Source organism: Oratosquilla oratoria, chromosome 32 (assembly GCF_046742065.1).
Source record: "Oratosquilla oratoria isolate Oo_2021 chromosome 32, ASM4674206v1, whole genome shotgun sequence".
NCBI lineage: Eukaryota > Metazoa > Arthropoda > Malacostraca > Stomatopoda > Squillidae > Oratosquilla > Oratosquilla oratoria.
In genome coordinates this window covers 22,744,054-22,766,778 of record NC_134808.1, presented here as the reverse complement: position 1 = coordinate 22,766,778, position 22,725 = coordinate 22,744,054, and the positions used below count along the sequence as shown (strand labels likewise).

Here is a 22,725-nt window from a genome sequence, read left to right as displayed (position 1 = left end):
CCCAAACTCACTAACTTCCTCAAATCCCTCCTCTGATCCTGCTACAAGTGCAGTGTCGTCAGCAAACAACAACTGGGTTATCTCCCACTTTTCCCCATTTTCTCTAACATCTCCAATCCCTGACCCACTACTCTTGCATTTACGCCTTGCACCACCCCATCCATGTATAAATTGAACAGCCACGGTGACATAACACGTCCCTGATGAATTCCCACCTTTACCTCAAACCATTCTCTCCATTTCTGATTCTAACACAATCTCTGCTACTCCCATAAAAACTCTTGACTGTTCTTAAAAGCTTACCTCCTAGCCCACATATCTGCTGTACCTCCCATAGTACTTCCTGTCTACCCTGTCATAAGCCTTTTCCAGATTCATAAAAGCCCCCAAAAAACATCCTTGCCTTTCCCTAAAGCTTTCTCACATATCTGTCTTACCACAAAAATCAGATCCACACAACCCCTACCTGTCCTAAACCCACGCAGTTCCTCACCAATTATGCCTTCTGTTCCTCTCCTAATCCTCTCTATCAAGACTCTCCCAAGCCTTCCCAACTACACCTAACAAGCTGATCCCTCTGAAACTACTACACTCACACTTGTCCCTTTTCCCTTTGTAAAGTCGAACTATACAGGCACTCCTCCAGTCCTCTGGTAGTCTACCCTCTCTTAAACAAACATTAAATAACCTCACCAGCCAGTCCACCATCACTGTACCTCCTTTCTTCAGACATTCTGCATGGCATCCATCCAGACCAGGTGCCTTACCTGCTTTCATCATCTTAACAGCTGCTTTCACTTCATCTTTCCTTATTTCTCCTCCATTTTCCTCACTCATCACGGTCGTTTTCTTTGCGCTTCCCACTGCAACTACCTTTCCCTCCCTATCCTCCTTCACATTTAGCAACTCTCTAAAATACTCCCTAAAATATGAAAAAATAGTATGTGTAAAAATTATACAAGAATTTAAGAACTAACTAGACTAGATGCTGAGAGATACAAAGTTGGGTCATTACAAGCATAGCTCCCTTCCTGTATAATACAACACACAAAAGATATGTCCCCTGACAAGCATATAAACAAAATTGTTGGCAAAACCTATAACTTGCTAAGATCAATAAAAGTGGCTTTTACTTGGATGAAGAAATGGTAAAGAAAATATTAGTCACACTGATAAGGCCCAAATTGGAGTATGCAGTGACACTATGGTCACCCAGTACTAAAAAGAACACTATCAAAAATGTCATATGAAGATTGTCAAAACTAGAACTACTGACTCTGCAACAAAGAAGAGAAAGAGGTGACTTGTTGACCATCCATACAATTATGAAAGGTGTATAAAACACTGACAGAGACGACTTACTAAATTGGGATAAGAAAAACACAAGAGGACATAGAAACAAACTCAAAAAAGGACAGTTATAGAAGAAACAAAAAAATAGCTTTCCCCACAGAGTGGTGGATATTACCTAGTTGTATTATACGGGAAGAGAGCTATGCTTGTAGTGACCTTTATATCTTTCAACATCTAGTGTGTTCTTAAATTCTTGTATAGTTTTTGCACACACTGTTGCCTCATCCAATTTGTTCCAGATATCTACCACTCTGTGTGGGAAACTATTCTTTTTCAGATCTCTTCTATAACTATCCTTTTTGAGTTTCTTTTCATGTCCTCTTGTTTTTCTCTTATCCCACTTCAATAAATCATCTCTGTTGAGGACTTCCATCCCTTTCATAATTCTATAAATTGTCAGTAGATCTTTTTCTCTTCTTTGTTCCACGGTTGGTAGTTTGAGTTTGGACAATCTTTGTTTGTATGTCAATTTAGAGTGTTGGTGCCATCTTTGTCGTTGCTCTTTGAATTCTTTCTAATTTCTTTATATTCTTTTTAGTACTGGGTGTCCATAGTGTTGCAGCATACTCCAATCTTGGTCTTATCAGTGTAACTAATATTTTCTTTACCATTTCCTCATCCAAGTAGTCAAAGGCCACTTTCATTGATCTTAGTAAATTGAAGGTTTCTCCAACTATTTTGTTGATATGCTTGTCTGGTGACATGTCTTTGCTGATAATTACTCCTAGGTCCCTTTCTGAGCTAACTTTTTTACTTCCTTTGTACCAATTTTATATTGCCCTGATATTCTATTTCATTTTTTTCCAAACTCTATTATACTACATTTCTTGATGTTGAAGTTTACTTACCACTTTTGACTCCATTCCCATACTTTATCTAGGTCTTTCTGTAGTGATTCAGTCTTTTTCTGTACTTTAGTAGTTTTGCATTATCTGGAAAGAAGTTCATATAACATTCCACACCTTCATCCATGTCATTTATATATATGGCAAACATTATCGGAGCCAATAAAGAACCTTGTGGGACTCCACTTATCATTTCTTCCTAGGTCAAGTTTTTGTCTCAAACTACCACCCTCATTTTTCTCCCGTTCAAGAAATCTTTCATCCATTGCAAAAACTTTCCTTGTACACCACCTATTATTTCAATTTTTCTTAATAGCTTTTTGTATGGTACTTTATCAAATCCTTTTTGTAGATCTAGGAAAGCACAATCCACCCATCTATCCCTTTCTTGCATTATTTCTATTAGCCTTGAGTAAAAGCAAATCAAGCTAGTGGCACACGTATGTAAGGCCAGGAATTTAATTGGGTATTATTTTTCTGCTTTTTGAAGGTATACATGACTTATCACAGTTAGAAATAGGGGAATTGCATCTCACTCCACCACTCTATTACGTCATGAGGACATGTTTGTATGTATGGACTGATTAACCTTAAATTTTGGAGAAGGAGAAAAATTCCCACCCTCCAGTTCAAGATTTCTGTAGAGAAGCATATTTAGGGTTTTAGATCACGTGAATATTCCAACACAAAACGAGGTAGCGAAACCTTAGCTTAAATTAGGAAGTGGTAGGCGGGGACTTCAACAAGGATGCAAACACAATCATAAACGCCCGGAGGGTATAGCGCGTGGGGTAGGCATTTAAAGGCAAGCCCCATTGGCAGGTAGGTTCAAGGGTTCTGGTGAAACATTGAACATTATGGAAACATTGCAATAGTAGTTAGCCAATTTATATAGAGATTCAAAGCCAAGCCCCATTGGCAGGGATGAAGGTGTGATAGGGAGTAAAAAAAAAAAAAAAAAAAAAAAAAAAAAAAAAAAAAAAAAAAAAAAAAAAAAAAAAAAAAAAAAAAAAAAAAGACAAAGACAACACATCTACACTCGTAGCCAGGAACGTTGTAATCACCAAGAACCATGCGTGTCTGAACGTAGAAACCAATCAAAATCGTTGTAAATGAAAAGGATTGTGGCCATGAGCTGCCTTATCCCAATGATAAATTGGTAGATGTACTAGGTTAGATATTATGGGATAAAACCAAATCGATGATTATTATGTGTAGAAATAGAATGATACTTTAAAGGTGGCCGAAAGGTTTAACGATGTAATCTCACATGTTCACTCGCGCCATCGAGAGCGTTAAATACTTACCCCCATGCTACTTTTGTATTTGTAGGTTGTCTTGTAATCCAATGTAAAGATTTTGGTAAACTTTGGTCTATATATATATATATGTATATATATATATATATATAAATATATATATATATATATATATATATATGTATGTATGTATATAGTGGATTGTAAGTACAAACCATTGGTGTAAAGCTGTGATCATTATGTAATTGGATAAAAAAAAAAAAAAAGTCAAGGGAAAAGGGACGTACATATGTGTTCTGTGGGGAGGCGTTACATACCTATCCCCAAGCCATTGTCTTCTATGTATGGAAACTACCCATTACTTGTACCCTAACTATGTGACATTGGGTATAGGGGCAAAAAGGAGTTATACTACAACTGTTGTGATAAATAAATACCATTATGTCTTAGATCAGTAAAACAAACTTGATTTAGACTTCCTTTTTATTTCCATTTGCTCTCAATCCTGTGAATACAACATATTAACTAAATGGCCTAAATGGGTGGGTGAAACTTTGTGGTGTCCACGAATTACCACATATTCTAAAATATTAAGCCTTGTAGTTGGCCCGGAGGCAGCGAAACACGAACAAACATATTTTGAATGCTAATCAAAACAATTCTAATTAACATAGAATTCCCAACTAGCACTGCGTATGTATATCTGTATAATTACTAACTTATCCGTGGTATCCGGGACCGGACATGGTTTTGTTCCCATGAAGGCATAATCTACAGTATACCCATTTTTAAATAAAATAAAAATATAGTCACTATATCATTGCAGACACTACACACAGAGAAGATAAAAAGGGTGGAGGAGTAATGTTTGTGGTGAGAAGTGACATAAAGGTGGAAGAAGCAAATCTGAGTGAAGGCAGGGCTGAAGCAATTCACCTAAAGATCAGTACTAAAGGACACAATAAAAGAGACTTCATGGTGGCATATGTTCCCCCCAAGACAAGAGCTTGGGATGAAACTGAATATCAAGAAATGTTAAAGGATACAACTCTTTTCCTAAAGAAAAATATTGAACAAAGTAGTAACATAGTCCTTATTGGAGATTTTAATTGTGGTGATGTCAACTGGGAGGAATGGGAAGCAAGTGGCAAAGCAGATTCCTGGGGAAATACACTGTTGAGTATAGCAATGGAGAACACAATGACCCAGTGGGTAAAGGAAGTGACCTGGGTAAGAGGAGATGACACTCCCACAAGATTAGATCTGTTACTAACCAAAGAGCCAGACATCATCAGCTCCTTGAACTACTTTTGCCCAATAAGAAAAAATGGCCATGTTTTAATTGAACTTCAGGTGGAGGATGAGGAAATAGAACCAAGGAATGAATCATACAGGCAAGGGAGATTACTTAGATTTGAGAAAATTCTTTGAAGAAACAAACTGTGAGGAATTCATGAATACACAAGAATAATGAGTAAATTGGAAATCTATCTTGACATTTACAACCTAGTAGTGAACAAACATGTGCCAAAGACTAGAGAAAGGAAGAACCAAAAATGGAATTGGTTTAACAAAGAGTGTGAGATTGCAAAAAAAAAAAAAAAAAAAAAAAGCCGGGGATGTGGCGTGGGAAAGATGGAGAAAGAAAAGAAGCCTATCAACAAGCTAGGAATGACTATGATGACTATGTGGTATCTCTTAACTCCCCCACATGTGCATCTATGTGACATTTTGGCTCATAGTATCGTTGTAGCAGAAATGGGGTGGAGAAGGAATTTATATGTTGTATAGAAACAGCTGGCCTTCGGCCTTATATTAATATTGTGTAGATCAAGTCCATATTATGCCTGTACTACAGGTATTTGTAGCCTCATGAAAGCACAATCTTGGCCCTGCCAAGCCGTGTTTTGATGAGGCTGTGTCCTTTGCTTCTTTTGAGTACATTGGCTGTGTATATAAAGAGCCAGGTTTTTGTTACCAAGGTCAGTTCTCTTCAGCCTTGTATCTCAGCGGTGTTTGTCCCAAGGCCCATGCGGTCATCCTTGCGGTCGGGTGTCCTTAGAGCCTGACCGCCCGACCCAGCCTAGGCTGGCACTTGCACTAACCAGAATAAAACCAACAAACCTACTTAAGCTTCATTTACTCCCTTGACACCATAGTCCAAGAAACGTTCATGTAATGTTACAACTATGCCAGATTATGCAGGGAGGAAGAAAGCAATTTTGAAAGAGATGTATTGGGAAAATGCAAAGATGAACCCAAACTGGTTTACAGGTTCATAAATGGTAAATTGAGACAGGGAAGAAATCACCAAGTTAATAGTAGATGGTGAGGTCTTTGAGGAGGCCTCAGCTCAGGCAGAAATAATGAATGAAGGTTTCTAATCAGTCTTTACAAAAGAGTGCAACTTTTTTGAGAAAAGTGAGGGGAGCAAATAACCAGGTTTAGCAGATATAAATGTAGAAGTGAGAGAAGTGCTCAATCTCTTGGGATCATTGGATGTGACAAAAACTTCAGGACCTGACAGGATCTCAAACTGGATACTTAAAGAATGTAAGGAACAGCTAGTGGACAAGATTCACAGTCTTATTACATGTTCATTGAAAGATGGCATTGTGCCACTTGATTGGAAAAGGGCAAATGTGGTGCCAATATACAAAGGTGGAAACAAGGAAACACCACTAATTATAGGCCAGTATCACTAACCAGCACAATAGTGAAATTATGTGAAAGGATTATGAAAGATTGATAGACCAATTATTTTGAAGACCTAAACATTCTGACAGTCAGTCAGTTTGGCTTCAGATCTGGAAGGTCATGTGTGTCAAACCTTTTAAGCTTTTACTTGAGAGTGATTGATGTGCTGCAAGAGAGAGAGGGGTGGGTGGACTGTGTGTATCTGGACCTAGAGAAGGCATTTGATAAAGTACCTCACAGTTGACTTATGTGGAAATTGGAGCATGTTGGAGAACTGAGAGGCAAAGTATTAGAATGGATTAAAGACTTTTTTGAAGGAAATATACATGAGAACAGCAGTAAAGGACAAGATGTCAAGCTGGAGAGCAGTAATGAGAGGAGTTCCACAATATTCAGTGCTTGTCTATGTTAATGACATGATGGAAAGAACAACAAGCTATGCTAACATGTTTGCTGATGAGGCAAAAATCATGAGAAGAATGAAAAAAGAGGATGGTAGAATATTGCAAAAAGATCTCTATACTGTTTTTGCATGAAGCCAAGAATGTTAAATGAATATGTGTCCCCACACAGAGTGAAGGATATAAGCAAGATTGAGAGAATACAAAGGACAGCAACCAAATTGGTCCCCAACCTAGCTGATAAACCATATTAGGAAAGACTGAAGGTACTGGGTCTGCCAACTTTGAAATATTGAAGAGAAAGAGGTGACATGATTAGTGTTCAGGTCACTAAAGGTGATAGATTGCATTGATAGAAGAGATCTGATTAAAGATAGGAGGGCTTTAAGAGGTCGTGGAAGTAAATTAAGAAAGACCATATCGAAAGGTTGTGAAGAAATACAATTTTCCATATAGATGTGGAATAGCTTAGAAGGTGATATAGCCCAAGCTTAAACAATACATGAGTTCAGATCTAAATATGATAGTTGGAAATTGAAAATTTAGATTAAGTTGGAATTGTACATGAATTTGAGTTAGAAAATTAGAGAATAGGAGACAGGACCCAAGAAGCATTACTCCATTCCTCTATACTACAATTAGGTAAAAAAACACACATGCACACAGTGGTAGATATCTGGAACAAATTGGATGTGGTAACAGTGTGTGCAAAAAATTTACTAGAATTTAAGAACAAATTAGATGCTGAAAGATACAAAAACAAGTCACTACAAGCATTGCTGTCTTCCTGTATAATACAGCAAGGTAAATACACATTCCTAGATCTTTTAATCCAACACTCACCAATTGCCACTTGTACAGACGTTTGGTCCCAGGACATAAATCCTCTTTAGGAATTGGAGTTGATTTCATCCCATAAGGCTAGTTTGCATGATCTAGAGGGGAAAAAAAAAAAAAAAAAAAAAAAAAAAAAAAAAAAAAAAAATAATAATAATAGAAGGCAGAGGTGTATATACAAATGAAGTAGAGAAGAAAAGGTAAATGTGCAGATGGAGAAATGGAAAAGACAGCAGTAAGAGAAAGATGGGCAGAATATTTTAAGGAGTCACTAAATGTGAAGAAGGATTGGGAGGGAAAGGTAGTTGCAATGTGAAGTGCTAAGAAAATAACTGATGAATATGGAAAATGTATAAGAAAAGAGAAGGTGAAAGCCGTTTTTAAAATGATGAGAGCAGGTAAGGCACCTGGATTAAATGGATGTCATGCGGAGTGTAAAAAAGTAGGTATAGTAATGGTGGACTGGCTGGTGAGGTTGTTTAATGTTTGTCTAAAAGAGGCTAGAGTGCCAGAGGACTGGATGAGTGCCTGCATAGTTGCATTTTATAAGGGAAAAGGGGACAAGTGTGAGTGTAGTAGTTTCAGAGGGATTATTTTGTTGAATGTAGTTGGTAAGGCTTATGGAAGGGTCTTGATTGAGAGGATTAGTAGAGGAACAGAAGGAGTAATTGGTGAGAAACAGTGTGGGTTTAGGACAGGGAGGGGTTGCATAGATCAGATTTTTGTGGTAAGACAGATGTGTGAGAAAGCTTTGGGAAAAGGTAAGGATTTTTAGGAAAAGGTAAGGCACTGTAGGAGATGTTGCAGATATATGGGATAGGAGGAAAGCTTTTAAGAGCAGTCACGAGTTTTTACAAGAGTAGTAGAGCCTGTGTTAGAATTAGAAATTGAGAGAGCATGTGATTTGAGGTAAAGGTGGGACTTCACCAGGGATGTGTTATGTCGCTGTGGCTCTTCAATTTATACATGGATGGGGTGGTGCAAGAGGTAAATGTAAGGGTTGGGCCAGAAATTGGAGGTGGTTAAAGAAAATGGAGAAAAGTGGGAGATAAGCCAGTCATTTGCTGACAACACTGCACTTGTAGCAGGATCAGAGGAGTGATTAAAAAAGTTAGGTACAGAATTTGGGAAGGTGTGCGAAAGAAGGAGGTTGAAGATAATTGTGAATAAAAGTAAGGTGATGAGATGTACAAGGGGAGAGGATGGCAGCAAATTGGGAGTGAGTGTTAAGGGAGAGAGACAGGAGGAAGTAGATAGCTTTAGATACCTGGGGGTGAATGTGGCGTTGAAATACGCTAAAGACCCTTTATCATAGAAAAGAAAAAAGTATTGTAGGTTCTGTATATTATGACCACTAAGTGTAGGTCATGTGTAAGGGAACTTGAGGAGATTCAGGTCATATGCTCTCAATCAGGTAGCACAGGTGATTAACAGTATATGAGGACAGGAAAAATAGATTCAGTTTAATGTCATGAACTTTCCCTATCAGGAGGCTAGGATGGTGCCCCTTACAGAGGACTTTGTAGCATGGAATATAATGAACCATGCCCTTGGTTCAACTCACCCATAGCAGGATTTGAAGAGTCATCACCTCAACCTCTGTTGCAAGTATTGATGCTTTAGCCCACTTGGCCAGTGAACATCCAGGACAGGAAAAATTATTTCAGAAATTAATTTGTTTACTGCAAGGCATGACATTGGTCACCTGATTCCATTATATGGCTTACAGTTAACTAGATAGAAGTGAGAATAATGACAGGTTTTGAAGATGGGTTAAACATATAATTCTGATGTCCGTCTTGGAGAGACACCTTGTGCAGGTCCCTGTTGGTCACTTAGGTATTAATCCATAGTACTGTCTCGTTGGTGTTTTTATTTTATGTTTTCCACATGTCCAATGGATACTGTTTAAATGGTTTTAATACACTTGTGATATATCATGACCTTGCCTATTTGATGATAGAATCTTTTCTTTGCTCCTTCAGAAAAAAGTGAACTCAATCGCTCAAACAGTCCAAAGACGCCAGGTACTCCTACACTTGGCCGTGGTGTGAATAAACGTAATGAAAGAGGTGAAACACCTTTACATGTTGCAGCTATAAAGGGAGAAATTCACAGGATTGGCCAACTCATTAATCAAGGGGCTGATGTCAATGCCACTGATTATGCAGGTAAGAAACAGTAGTGTGATGTACATAAGTGTGTTATTTAGGTCAAATTCTGCTTAATTTTACTAAAGTCTAAAGCATTGTGTTGATGAATTCATAGCCTTGGTCCTCGCCTGCAGAATACCCATGGCCCAAGTGTACCCAGCCAGGGCCACTGGGCTTGTAAACCACATAGAGATATTTATCTATTTATTTTATCATATTTATTTTTTGGTAGTGTAAGATGACATATTCTTTGTCACTTGTGTAGTGACTATCTAGTGAATATGGTCTGTTTCCAGGCTAGCTTTATGCTAATGTTTTAGTTAAGTGCAGCTTCTCGTGAAATGGCTAGCTAGGTGGAGATATCCAGTCATCCAACAAATAGCAGCAGTAAGGGCATAGTCTTCAATCCTAAGTTCAAGCTTAGGTCTCTGACTACCTTATAATAACACATGGGATTGGTCATCTCAATTGATCTGTTGCCATAGGTCTTCTTGCAGGAGACCCATCGCCAATGGTTCAGCCCAGAAGTTACACAGAGAAGATATTTTGTGTTGTTTAGATAGGTTAAAAGTAGGGCAGTGTTGTTATTGTTGTTAGTGTTCCCTAGACTGTCTGGCTGAGCAGTCTCATCTCCTATAGGAACACCATGGCTTTAATGGGTTTTTCCCACAAATCCCTTATACAGTATATTTTGTATCGTTGTTGTCGTTCCCTAGACTGTCTGTCCGAGCAGTCCCATCTCCCCAAGGAATGCCACAGCCGAAACTGGGTTTTCCCACAAATCCTTTATAGAATGTATGTTGTGTTGTTTGTGTGCATGAGTGTGTATAATGCAGTCTTCCATTATGTGTTGTTTAGTATGGGGTGAAGTGTTACATCCATCCACCTCAGGAAAATTAGAAGGGCTGGATGGTTAAGTGGAGAGAGGATTCAGGGGTTCAGGCATCCAGTAACATGTTGTTTTACAGTCTGTTGATAGAGCAGTGAGTGAAATGATAATGGATATGCTTCTGGAGGTAGGTGTCTGGTGGTTGTGGAGGAAAAGAAGAGAGTATTTATGTGTGATGTAGGTATTTGGGTATTGTTTTGATGTTTCTTGGCATGTGTAGATGTTCTGCCATGTAGTGTAGTGGGTGTGTTGTGCTTGTGGAGGCTGCAACAAGTATTTGTGTGCTTTTCATATCAAGGTGATCCTTGACTTTGAGGACTTTCATTTCATAGTGTAGATGGTCTGTAGGTGTCGTGTTTATGCAGCCTGTAATTATCTGTAGGGTTTTGTTCTGTATAGTCTGTAGGGTGCTGTGTTGTGTTTCAGTGAGGTTAGGGGCCCATGTGGGGCTTGCGTAATTCATCACTAAGCATATATATTGTTTGTATACTGTAGTGGTATTCTGTTGTTTTGTCCAAATGTTGTACCTGCAAGTAGTTAAGTACATTGAGTTTAGGTTTACATTTTGTGTATGTTTTTGATGTGTTGTTTGAATGATATGGATGTATCATATGCTATGTCAAGACTCTTGGGTGAGTGTGTGTGTGTGGTATGAGGTTGCTGTTGATAAAGAGGCATGGTATACATTTGTGTTCTGCTGTCCAGTTGTTGAGAAGTGTGGTTGCAGATTTGTTAGGGGCTATTTTGAGTCTGTAGTGAACTAGGTGTTGAGTGTGTTGAGGCATGGCTGTAGTATTTCTGCAGCTCTGTTTGCATTATGGTATGTGCATACAATTGTTATGTTGTTTGCATAAGAGATTTGTATTTCTGGGGTGTGGGATGTAGGTATATCATACATGTATAGTTTAAAGAGTGTGGGGGATATGATGGAGCCCTGAGGTTCCTTTCCAAAAGTTTCGGGTGTGCAATTGTGTGATTTTCTGTTGTCTCTGGGAATGTATTTCTTGTCTGTGTTGTATAGTTGTGTTGAAAGTGTCCGCAGCAGTGCCCATGTCCGATTGGTGTACTGTTCAGTGTCTTGAAGTGTTCTTATCTCTTCAGTGAAAGCTTTCCAGTTTGCTCTTTTGTAATTAGTGTATGTGTGTCTGTAACCAAATATGGTGTATTGTGTTTCAGTGGTAATGATGATTGGAAGGTGATTGGGTGGCACTAATCCCTGGGAGCAGCTTTGGTTAACCAGGGCAAACACCATATTAGGACAGTGTAGAAAAAAGTGCTTTGTGTCTTTTGTCTAGTGGTTGCATCAGGACAATTGGAGTCTTTTACTAGACCAGTTATGTGCTGGCACAGTTTTAATGTGGGGTGGTGACCTGGAGGTAGATGTAGTAGGGATAATTATGTTTCTTCTATGGATATGGTGGATAATGATGAGATATAAGATGCTGGGTTTGTTTTGTTTTAATATGGGTATTGTATATACTTTCTTCCAGATTGCTGGAATATTTTCATACAACTAGGAGAGGTAGAAGGTATCAGTCAAGGCCTGTATTCCATTTGGGCTGAAGTGTTTTGGATAGGTATGCAAAATCTTGTCTGGGCCTTCAGTGCAGTAGTTTTATAATTTCTTTTTTTTTTGCCCCTTCTACAAGTACATCTTTGTTAGAGAAGGAGGGAGGGTGTGGCTTTTGTATCAAGTTATGTCTTTATTTTTTATATTTTATTGAGTTGTGGGTTTCAAATTTGTTTTGTGATATTGAATATTTATGGTTTTGTATTGATAGGAGGTGCTAAGATAAGAGGGAGGGTGGAGGGGTGTGGAGTGTATTCAGGGATGGAATGGGTGGGAATGATTTTATGCCTTTTTCTTTTTGGCTACCCCCCTTGTAAGGGGGAAAAAGCCTTGGTATATGTATGTATGTATATATTGATACTTTGGTGATGGACCATGTAGTCAGTACTATAGGGACTATTAGGTGCCCATACAAACTAGAGCCACACATCATTCATCCGTGTTAGAGTTTTAAACCTGTCATTCAATCAGTTGCTCTAGATTTCTCATGTAGGAGACTCATGGTGTTCAGGTAACCAGCAACAGCCACTAGTCTAACCTTGAAATCAGTCAAGGAAGAAATATGTTGTTTGAGAATAGTTAATGTGGGGCAGTGTAAGGTGACATGTTCATTGTCCTCTGTGAGATTATTCTTTTGCGCCAGGGCCAGTTTGATTTTGTGGCCGGACATTTTCTGTGTTGGTAGTGTCTTCATGCTGGTTGGTGTGCTGAATGCAATTGTGTTTTTATTGGAAAGGATTTTTATGTGGAGCTGATGTCAGTTAGGGATTGTTAGAATAGTGAGTTTTGGGGTCTGTCTTGAAGAGCTTGTTTTATGATCCTGAGTGTTAGTTTTTGTGTTGATGTATTGTGTGACACAGGTTGTAGATTCTTGTATTTGTTATACTTTTATTGTTACATTCAATTGGTTGTGCTTTAGAGCTTTTGCACAGAATAGTGTTTTTATAGTTTTTATACAATATTTTGTAGGGAAGATTTTGGTTTCTGTGAGCAGGTGTTCTATTAGGATGAGGTGAGTTTGGTGGTATAAAGTTCAGTGCAAGAGCCCTTAACCCTACCTACCCATCTCATATCACACAAGCACAACCAATGAATGCAACAGAAAAAACACAAGTAACATACTATTCAAACATCTACAACAACTTTCTCCCTACACCACATAACATATTCATACAGAAATATATTCACATTAAGGTTACAAGACCAGCACTTCAAGACTTTCCACCTAACTCTTCCATGAAATCCCTCCAGGCATTAGGCCTTCAGAAAAATATCTTTCAAGAATAGAAAGAACCACATTTGCATGACTACATTGAGGTCACCACTCCACACTTAGTACCAACACAAATACCAGCCTCCGGAAACATATTCATAATCATATCACTCACCGCTCCATTAACACACTGAAAGACACACTGCTGCATGCCAGACCCCCTGATATCCACCCTTCTGAATCCTCTCTCCCACGAAAGGACAGAGTCCACTTGGCCAGACTGCGATGCGGTCACCACCCAGCACTTCTAAGCTACCAGAAGAGGCTGGACGACCGTGTTGTGAACAGCTGCCCAGGATGTAACACTTCACCCCATACCATACAACACATAATGGAAGACTGCATTATACACAATCATGCACGCAAACAACACAACATACACTCTATAAAGGATTTGTGGGAAAACCCAGTTTCGGCTGTGGCCTTCCTTGGGGAGACGGGACTGCTCGGACAGACAGTCTAGGGAACGACAACAACAACAACACAGAATAGGCCTGGCCACAGAAACACACTGCCCCAGATGCAACCATCAAACAAAAGACAGAGAACACCCAATATTGCACTACCTTCTCCTAGGTTTATCCAGACAACAACATGCTACTTCTTTCTTGATTGACTTATGGGTCAATCTGGTGGATGTTGCAAGTAACATGGGAACTATGGGTCTCCTGCGAAAGAGACTTTGAGCAAGAAATTTATTACCATTTATGTTCAATCAGGCTGATCATAAACAATGTCAGAGTAGCTACTTTTAGTTTTCATGCAGTTATTTTTGTGTTTTATTACCCTACTGACTCAAAACCACTTCTTTACTCTTTGATTAAACTCCAGAAAAATTGCTGTTTTTCTTCTGTCCTCATGTTTCCTCTGTCCTCCTCCTTTTTGCCCTTGACTTGCTTTACAAGTTCCCATGTATTTGCATATTCATCCTCAGTTATATCTTGTCTGATTCAAAATTTTAAACTTGTATTTTTGTCCTCCCTCTTATCTCAGCTCCTTATGGAAGAAGGGCTATTCCTGCATCCCACCCACCTCTTGGGTCAAAAGCAATGCAGCAAAAAGCAAGATACAGCACCTCTACAGCAGGGCCCAACTGCCAAAACTGGTTTACTAACTTCACCCACTCATGAGTAATATAAAGAAGGCAGAGAGAAATCCCTTTAGACTATATCAGTTTATCATTCACATGTGTTCTCCACTCACACCCGTCTCTTGCCCTCTCCCACCTTTGCTCAACATTCTCATTTTACTTAAGGCTACCTTCACCTTAACCTACCATCCCATTGTTGGTTTTCCTGTATGTTTACTCCATCCATCTCAAGTTTCCACTTTTTTCTTTTTCTTTTTCTTTTTCTTCACTTATTCTTTCCATTTGCTCAAATCATTATAGTATTTTTTGAATAACTCTCTCTACCAGCTCCCTTTACACCCATGCTCCCAGCCTCACTCCATTTTTCTCCATTCATCTTTGGAACCCACTCCATACTTCTTAGACTTTCCATCTCAAACATTTAAATTCCTCTCTGCCTCCCTTATATTTCAAGTCTACCATACAGTGTCGTAGTCACAACCAACCCTTCATACAGTCTTTTCTTTGCACTCATTTTGTACTTTTCCCTCAATGCCTATTTCTCATGACCCTTTTCATTCCTCAAGACATTTACTTGCTTCCCTTGCTTTACAGTGTACCTCTACCCCAGTCTTCAATTTCCTGTTACATGTGACCATAAAAATTAAGTCTACTTCTTAGTGCCTCTCTCCTTTAAGACTTGCCTCCAATTCACTGCCACCCTCTCCCCATATACATCTCGGTACCTTCCTTTTGCTCACATTTACTTTCAACCTTCTCCACATACCCTCCCAGACTCCTCCACTGGCTGCTTTAGACCCACTTCTGACCTAGCCACAAGTTCATTGTCATCATTAAACAACAACTGGCTCAGCTATTACCTCCCTCCACTCTCATTAACCATCTCCAAACCCCTGCCCATCACTCTCGCATTTTCCTCTTGTTCTACCCCATTGATGTACACATTGAACAACCCTGATGACATTACACAACCCTGGTGCAGCCCTACCATGACTTCAAACCACTCACCAGCCATTTTCTTAGCATTCACCACTGCCACAATTGTTCCTCTCAAATCTTCTCCGCATTCAACAATTCCCTGAAATACTCTACCCATATTCCTTTTATCACCTTAACTTTCATTAAAGTCTGTCCCTCTGCACATTTTGCCCCTTATAGCTGACTCATTTCACTTCTTTCTGTAAAATCTTATTCTTTTCAAAATATTCTGTCAAATTTCCACCCACTTTACATCTGCCCTTCTCTTTGTCTCTCTCACCTTATGTTTCATATTTTCTCTCCCTTGTTCTGTTTTGTATCCAATCCTCATACACATTTCTTCCACTCCTGCTTTCACCTCTTGATCTCATCATTCACTGCCTTCTGTTCCTTCCCATCCTCTTTGTCCCACACACCATCTTTGTGCACTTTATCACTTCTAGGAAACATACCCATTCTCCTCCCGTTTCCCCATTATTCCTCACCATACCCACACTTCTGTCTGTTTTTTCCTGATGTTCTTCTTCTTTATCCTCATTTCATTTGTTTAAGCACTTCTCTACCTCCCTTCCTTTTCTTCCTCCTCCATTTTTCTTCCACTGTCAATTTCCCTCTACCAAAAAGTGATCCAACTGTCCCTTACTGTCTTCACTGACTTAACTGACCTTTGCAAAAACATACGCATATTTCACTTAGTAAGTAGGTTGATAGGTTCCATCTAAATGAGTAATGACAGGAATGTAGTTAGCAATAGCCGTGCTGAATTGTGCCAGGCCTAGGGAATGCAAGAAATAAAAAACTTAATGGGTATTTCCCATGGGATTAATGTCCAGGGACTTTATGGTTCATGAATGGACTAGGGTGTATTGGTTGTGGTACAAGAATGGATACAATTACAGTATCTTCGTAGGATAGGTTTGGTTAGGCTATGTGAATATATTTTGATGATTATGGATTTAGTTTCAGTGTGCCAGTAATAATAAATTAATATTCAGTAGTACTCAACTTGTTTTTATCATCCTAGAAAGTAAAATTTTGTTTTCTCATCTAGATGGGAAAACAAATATAAAAAAATGTGGGGAACTATAAAAACCACAAAAAATCCAAATAAAACCCACACCATAGCCATGAAGCAGTTGGAATAAACCTAGGAAAAATACTGTCACCAAAATAGGAAAGCAATAGTCACAAACACTTCTCCAAAACAAGTTTCAAACCCACAATTCCAGAAAATAGGAGAATTACAAAAAAGACACATACCATCCCCCCACCTCTACCCCTAATTCCTCCAACAAAGACATGGAAAGGGGACAATAAAGAAATTGAAAAATTCTAATGCACCCCAGATAAGATCCCAAGTATCCATCTAAAACAGCTTAAGGGCAATGATGCCTTAAACGACACTTTCAACCATTCCTGAATATACAACAAAACTACAACAATGTGGAAAATAGCCCATGTAATACCCACACTAAGACCAAACAGACCACTTAAAAACACAGTATCCTACAGATTGATCTCACTACTGCCCACTATATTCAAACTAATAGAAAGACCAGCAGCTGAAAGAAACAACTAATCTACACCTTCTCCCCTAACCAACATGGATTCAAAGAGTGACACACCACCAGCACACTTCTCACAAGCATCACCCAACAAGTGTTCGAAGGATTGAAAAAAAAAAAAAACGCTAGAAAGAATAGTTATGGTAGCTATAGACATAAACAAGGCATTTCATAATATTCCTAGACATTATCAGTAAAAAGATCATAGAGACAGATATCCACAACAATGACAAGAAATGGCTAACAAACTTATTAGCAGGTAAATAGTGCAGAGCAACACAAAACCACTAAATTGCCAGGACAAAAAATCTTTCCAGTGGAGTCCAAGGAGCAATATCCTCACCTTAGCCACTCAGTGTCTTCACAAGTAATCTCCCAACACCAGATCCAGAACATAACACTAAAACACTTATATATGCAGTTGACCTGATGATGATAACTCAGTGTAGTAACTACAAAATACATGTATCAAAGGGTTTTTCCCCCTTACACGTGAGGTAGCCAAAAGACAAGGCATAGAAACCACTCCCACCCATTCCATCCCCTACATACTCCACTCCCCTCTACCCTCCCTCTTATCTTGGCATCTCCTGGATGACGGGTCATCCCTGCATCTTGTCCACTGCCCTGGGTCAGAAGCAGTGTCACAAGACACAGCACATCCATAGCAAGGCCGCTTCATTAATTTGGCGAACCCCCCTCTGTCCCCTCATGCAGAAAAAGAGAAGACTGGGAAAAATCCCTACGGGCTGCGTCAACTTATTTCTCATATGTACTCCCTCACCCCCCCCCCCCCATCCCCCACCCACTTTCTCTCATGCATCACAGCATCATCCATACACAACCATTCTCCATTCACCCCCATCTTCTGTCCTCTCCCATCCTTCCTCAACAGACATTCCCCTCTTTCCCAATGCCCCTTTTACCCCATCCATCCATCTCATCCTAGGATGCCTCCTCATGTTCGCTCCTTCCACCTCTGCATTCCACACCTCTTTTACTAATCTTTCTTCACTCATTCTTTCCATGTGTCCAAACCATCCCAATACTCTTTCATCAACCCTATCTCCCAACTCCCTTTCCACCCCTGCTCTCCTCATCACCTCCTCATTTCTCACTCTATCCAGCCTAGTAACCCCTATCATACTTCTCAGGCATTTCATCTCACATTCAAACTCCTCTCTTCCTTTCTTATGCTCCATGTCTCTGCCCCATACAGTGCTGTCAGCACAATCACTCTTTCATACAATCTCCTCTTAGTATCCATTCCCAAATATGTATTTCTCATTACACTTTTTAATTCCCCCAAGGCATTTACTCACTTCTCTCAATCTACATTCTACCTCCACCTCCATTCCTCCCTTTCCCTCTTTGCACCCACCTCCAGTCTCTTTCCCTTAATACTCACTTCCAGCCTGCTGCCAATCTCTCCCCTTGTACATCTCATCACCTTACTTTTACCCACATTTATCTTCAAATTCCTTTTTTCACACATCTCAAAATCTGTCACTAACTTCCTCAATCCCTCCTCTGATCCTACTACAAGCGCAGTGTCATGAGCAAACAACAACTGTCTTATTTCCCACTTTTCTCCATTTTCTTTAACCATCTCCAATCCCTGACCCACTAGTCTTGCATTCACTTCTTACACCACCCCATCCATGTATAAATTGAACAGCCAGGGTGACATAACACATCCCTGATGAAGTCCCACCTTTACCTCAAACCACTCACACTCTCCATTTCTAATCCTAACACAATCTCTACTAATCTCGTAAAAACTCTTGACTGCTCTTAACAGCTTTCCTCCTATCCCATATATCTACAATACCTCCCATAGTGCCTTCCTGTCTACCCTGTCATAAGCCTTTTCCAAATCCATAAAAGCCCCAAAAAACATCCTTACCTTTTCCTATAGCTTTCTCACATATGTCTCGCCACAAAAATCTGATCTACACAACCCCTACCTGTCCTAAACCCACACTGTTCCTCACCAATTACTCCCTCTGTTCTCTCCTAATCCTCTCAATCAAAACCCTCCCATATGCCTTCCCAACTACACTCAACAAGCCGATCCCCCTGAAACTACTACACTCGCACTTGTCCCTCTTTCCCTTGTAAAGTGAAACTATACAGGCACTCCTCCAGTCCTCCAGCACTCTACCCTCTCTTAAATAAAAATTAAACAAAGTAGCAGTTAGAAAAACCCAAACTTACTTAGACATACTAGAATAGTGGGTTAGAAATGATACAATGGAAGCCTCACCTTAGAAATCATCAGTAACATTGCTCACTCTAGACAACCATGAATAAAGAAACACCCAATAGTAAAATTAAATGGACATACCCGTCCATTGGAAAAAGAACCCAAAAATTCAAGGACTCATGTTTGATATTGGACCATCAGCCCACATGTCAATGATCTGACAGTGAAAATTAATAAGAAAATAAGTGTACTGAAGTAATTTGCAAGGCTTGGAAAGCTGAATGAAATTCATATCTCTGTTTATGAATAGTTCTTAGGATTCACACTTGGCTACACTTCCCTAGCATCGCTCCTAATTATTAGGAAAATATAAGACACCTTACAAATTATACTAAAATTATTGAGAATGAGAACAGGATACACCTAAACCACCCCCAATTAAACACCTGCCTATAGAAACCAAAATCTTTCCCTATAGAACACATGAAAATGATGGGTACAATACACAGTTGTTTGTATGGGCCTTGACTGTACTCCCCCATCTCAGTACAGTACATAATAGTGAACCAGCCTTTTTATATATATATATATATATATATATATATATATATATATATCTATATCTATATATATATATATATATATATATATATATATATATATATCTCAGGCATCCATCCCAGATAAACATTTATAGAGTGTGAAGAGAAAAAAGAAGAAAAAAAAAAATGTGGGTGGATGGCACCTAGAACTGACTTTCAAGGTAATTTTCAAGGTCATACAAAAAAAAAATCTGCAAAAACTTTTTTTTATTCAATAAAATGAAAACACACTTGGTAATTCTAGGCTCTGTGGTTATATGTTGTTTGAAATGCAATGTATACAAACCATGTAATTATTCAACACAAGTATATGTTAATGATATTTTGATGCAGCTCCAAGGGATTTCTCTCAGTCTTCAATGTTTCTGCATGAGGGGATAGAGAGGGGTGGGATTGCAGATTAAATGAAGTGGCCTTGCTGTGGCTGTGCTGTGTCTTGTTGCATTGCTTCTGACCCAGGGTGATAGGTGAGATGCATGGGTGACCCATCATCCAGGAAGAGCCAGGATGAGAGGGAGGGAGGGGGGATGAAATGGATGGGATTGGAATTATGCCTTTTGACTTTAGCAACCTCCCAGTAAGGGGGAAAGAGTCCTTTGTATATGTATGTATTATCATACTTGGATATATATAAAAAATAAATAAAAATTGTGTTTGTCAAAAACATGGTACTCTTTTCTTTTCAGCAATTTTAATCAATACAAATATGTTATGCCTTTATGGACTGAATAAATCAGATGAACCATTTGGATCATCTGGGGCTGCAGGGTTACAACAGGCTACTGCATCACAGCCACAGGCAAGAGTGCACCTGAGACCTTTCCTGAAGCAGGTCACATACAGGTCATACACAGGTCACATACTGAAGTCAAGCATCTGGGATAAGGGGAAGTGTTGTCCACACAGGAACCAAAAATTGTTTTTTCCTATATCCAAGATGATGTGTCCAGTGGAGCTGGTATCTGGATGTGTTCTGATCTGCCTGCAGCCAAATCTCAGCCTGGTAGTTGGCACAAAAAATATATAGTTTCAATGCATCTTTAGTAGGAGGTAATATCTCAAGGTCCATCTTGGCCTTCTTAAAGAGCTGGAACCTGGTTTGATTAACATTTGATAATGTAGAAGAACCATAGAGAAGGAACACAAACTACTCAATTGGTGCAAGTTCTCCATCATGGTCAATTCCACTAACCAGGAATGATTGACCAGTTGCCCAACATGTTTTTTTTGCCATGGCCACTGAAAGTAGAGTTTGTGTCAGATCCAGACATTGTCAGTACTTATGATATAATTGGCTGCATGGAACAGGTCAACAAGAGTTTCAGAGCATGTAGACTGGTGAAGAAGAAGACCCAGACTAATATGCTTTGGTGTAAGCTTCATTCTGTAAGATAGCCCATACACAACATCCGAGGCAGTACTACACACATTCTATTTGATGCTGTTTTATTCTTCATCAGTCTCATCGTAGTTTTTCTATACAGTACCCCCAAAGAGCAAATGAAGAAACAATTACAAGGTGTCTGGGATCACTTAATCAACATGCTCTTGATCAAATCCATGCCATGTGCTTGAATGTCCAGGGTTGTCAAGGAGTTCCTGTCTAACTTTGAGAGCCACATATACCCTAGGGCATCGCCACCTTCATTTTCAGTTGATTCAGAATTTGATGAAAAAGATCTTGTCTTCTATTGACTTAGTCAATGCATTAGAGATTGAGAAATCAGATTTGTCCCCCAGGGTACATCAGGAGTGATCCTTTTGAAAGATGTTTCACATAGCTAGCCTTTGATTCGACCAGTTGTTGGACCACTTTGTAAAATGTTCCTCTCCTAGACAGATAACTCCAGGGCACAAATGCAGCTTTTTCTCTGCATATACTTTTACATTTTTCACAGATATCACTTATACACAACCATGAGCTGGACTTACTCACAAGTCCATACAGTTTCATCATGACATTCTTGGAACCTTCTTGTGATTCTACAGCTGACGCTGGTATTACAGAGCATCTTTGAAATAATACCAGGCAGGCAATATGATAGCAACCTTTGGTTGCAATTAAGTCATTGATTCCTGACAGCCTTGTACTCATCACTTGGTCAAGTTTAGAACATTCAATAAATTCTGCACTTTTCTAGTTTCTCTGTGGACTTTTTTGTCTTCCTTTTGGCAAAACATACACAGTGACCAGTTCATTAGTGTTTAGGAGCTACACTTGTAGGTCCTGAGCTGATGCTGGATCCTGGATCAGAACTATGGTGGGGTGATGTCTCTTCTGATGGCCTGTTCAACAAAAAATACACCAGCTGCATACAAACATCTGTAACAACCTTCCATGTGTACCTTACAATACATAACACCCAGATAAAAAAACAAGCTTTTCAAGACACTGTAGAAAAATCCCTCACAAGAAAAGCAAGAACCATTTAAGTACAGTTACATTTATGTTACCTTCAAGCACTAAGACACCACTGTACCCCTGCTTTGTTGCCTTTTGTGACTTGCAAGGGAACATGGTGGCAAAAGGTCTCCTGTCGGCATGCTCCGCCTTTGTAATCCTTTGTAATGAATATAGCAACAGCTTTTATCTCCATACAAGGGAGGTAGCCAAAGTCAAAGACAAATCCACTCCCACCCATTTCATCCCCACATATTCCACTCCCATTCACCCCCCCCCCTTTCCTTCTTTTCTTGGCTCCTCTTGGATGATGGGTCATCCCTGCATCTTGCCCTGGGTCAGAATCAATGTAGCAAGATACAGCATATCCACAGCAAGGCCGCTTCATTTAATTGGGAAAAAAACTGTCCCCACATGCAGAAAAGCAGAAAAAAAAAGATGGAGAGAAATCCCTTCACTCTGTCAAAATATCATTCACACATACTCCCTCATCCCCCACCCACTCCCATGCATCACAGTATCATCCATACATAACCATTCTCCACACACCCCTATTTTCTGTCCTCTCCTTTCCTTCCTCAACAGACATTCCCCTCTTTCCCAATG

The 22,725-nt window shown here is 39.4% G+C and overlaps 1 protein-coding gene across 3 annotated transcripts in view; it reads left to right on the top strand.

Moving 5' to 3' along the window:
- Positions 1 to 22,725, top strand: part of LOC143041801 (uncharacterized) — a 118,908-nt gene that overhangs the window by 28,036 nt on the left and 68,147 nt on the right. For all 3 annotated transcript variants that reach the window (XM_076213871.1, XM_076213873.1, XM_076213872.1), the window contains one exon: positions 9,378 to 9,563. In XM_076213871.1, the coding sequence (XP_076069986.1) occupies positions 9,378 to 9,563 (186 nt within the window). The remainder of the gene's footprint in view (positions 1 to 9,377; positions 9,564 to 22,725) is intronic.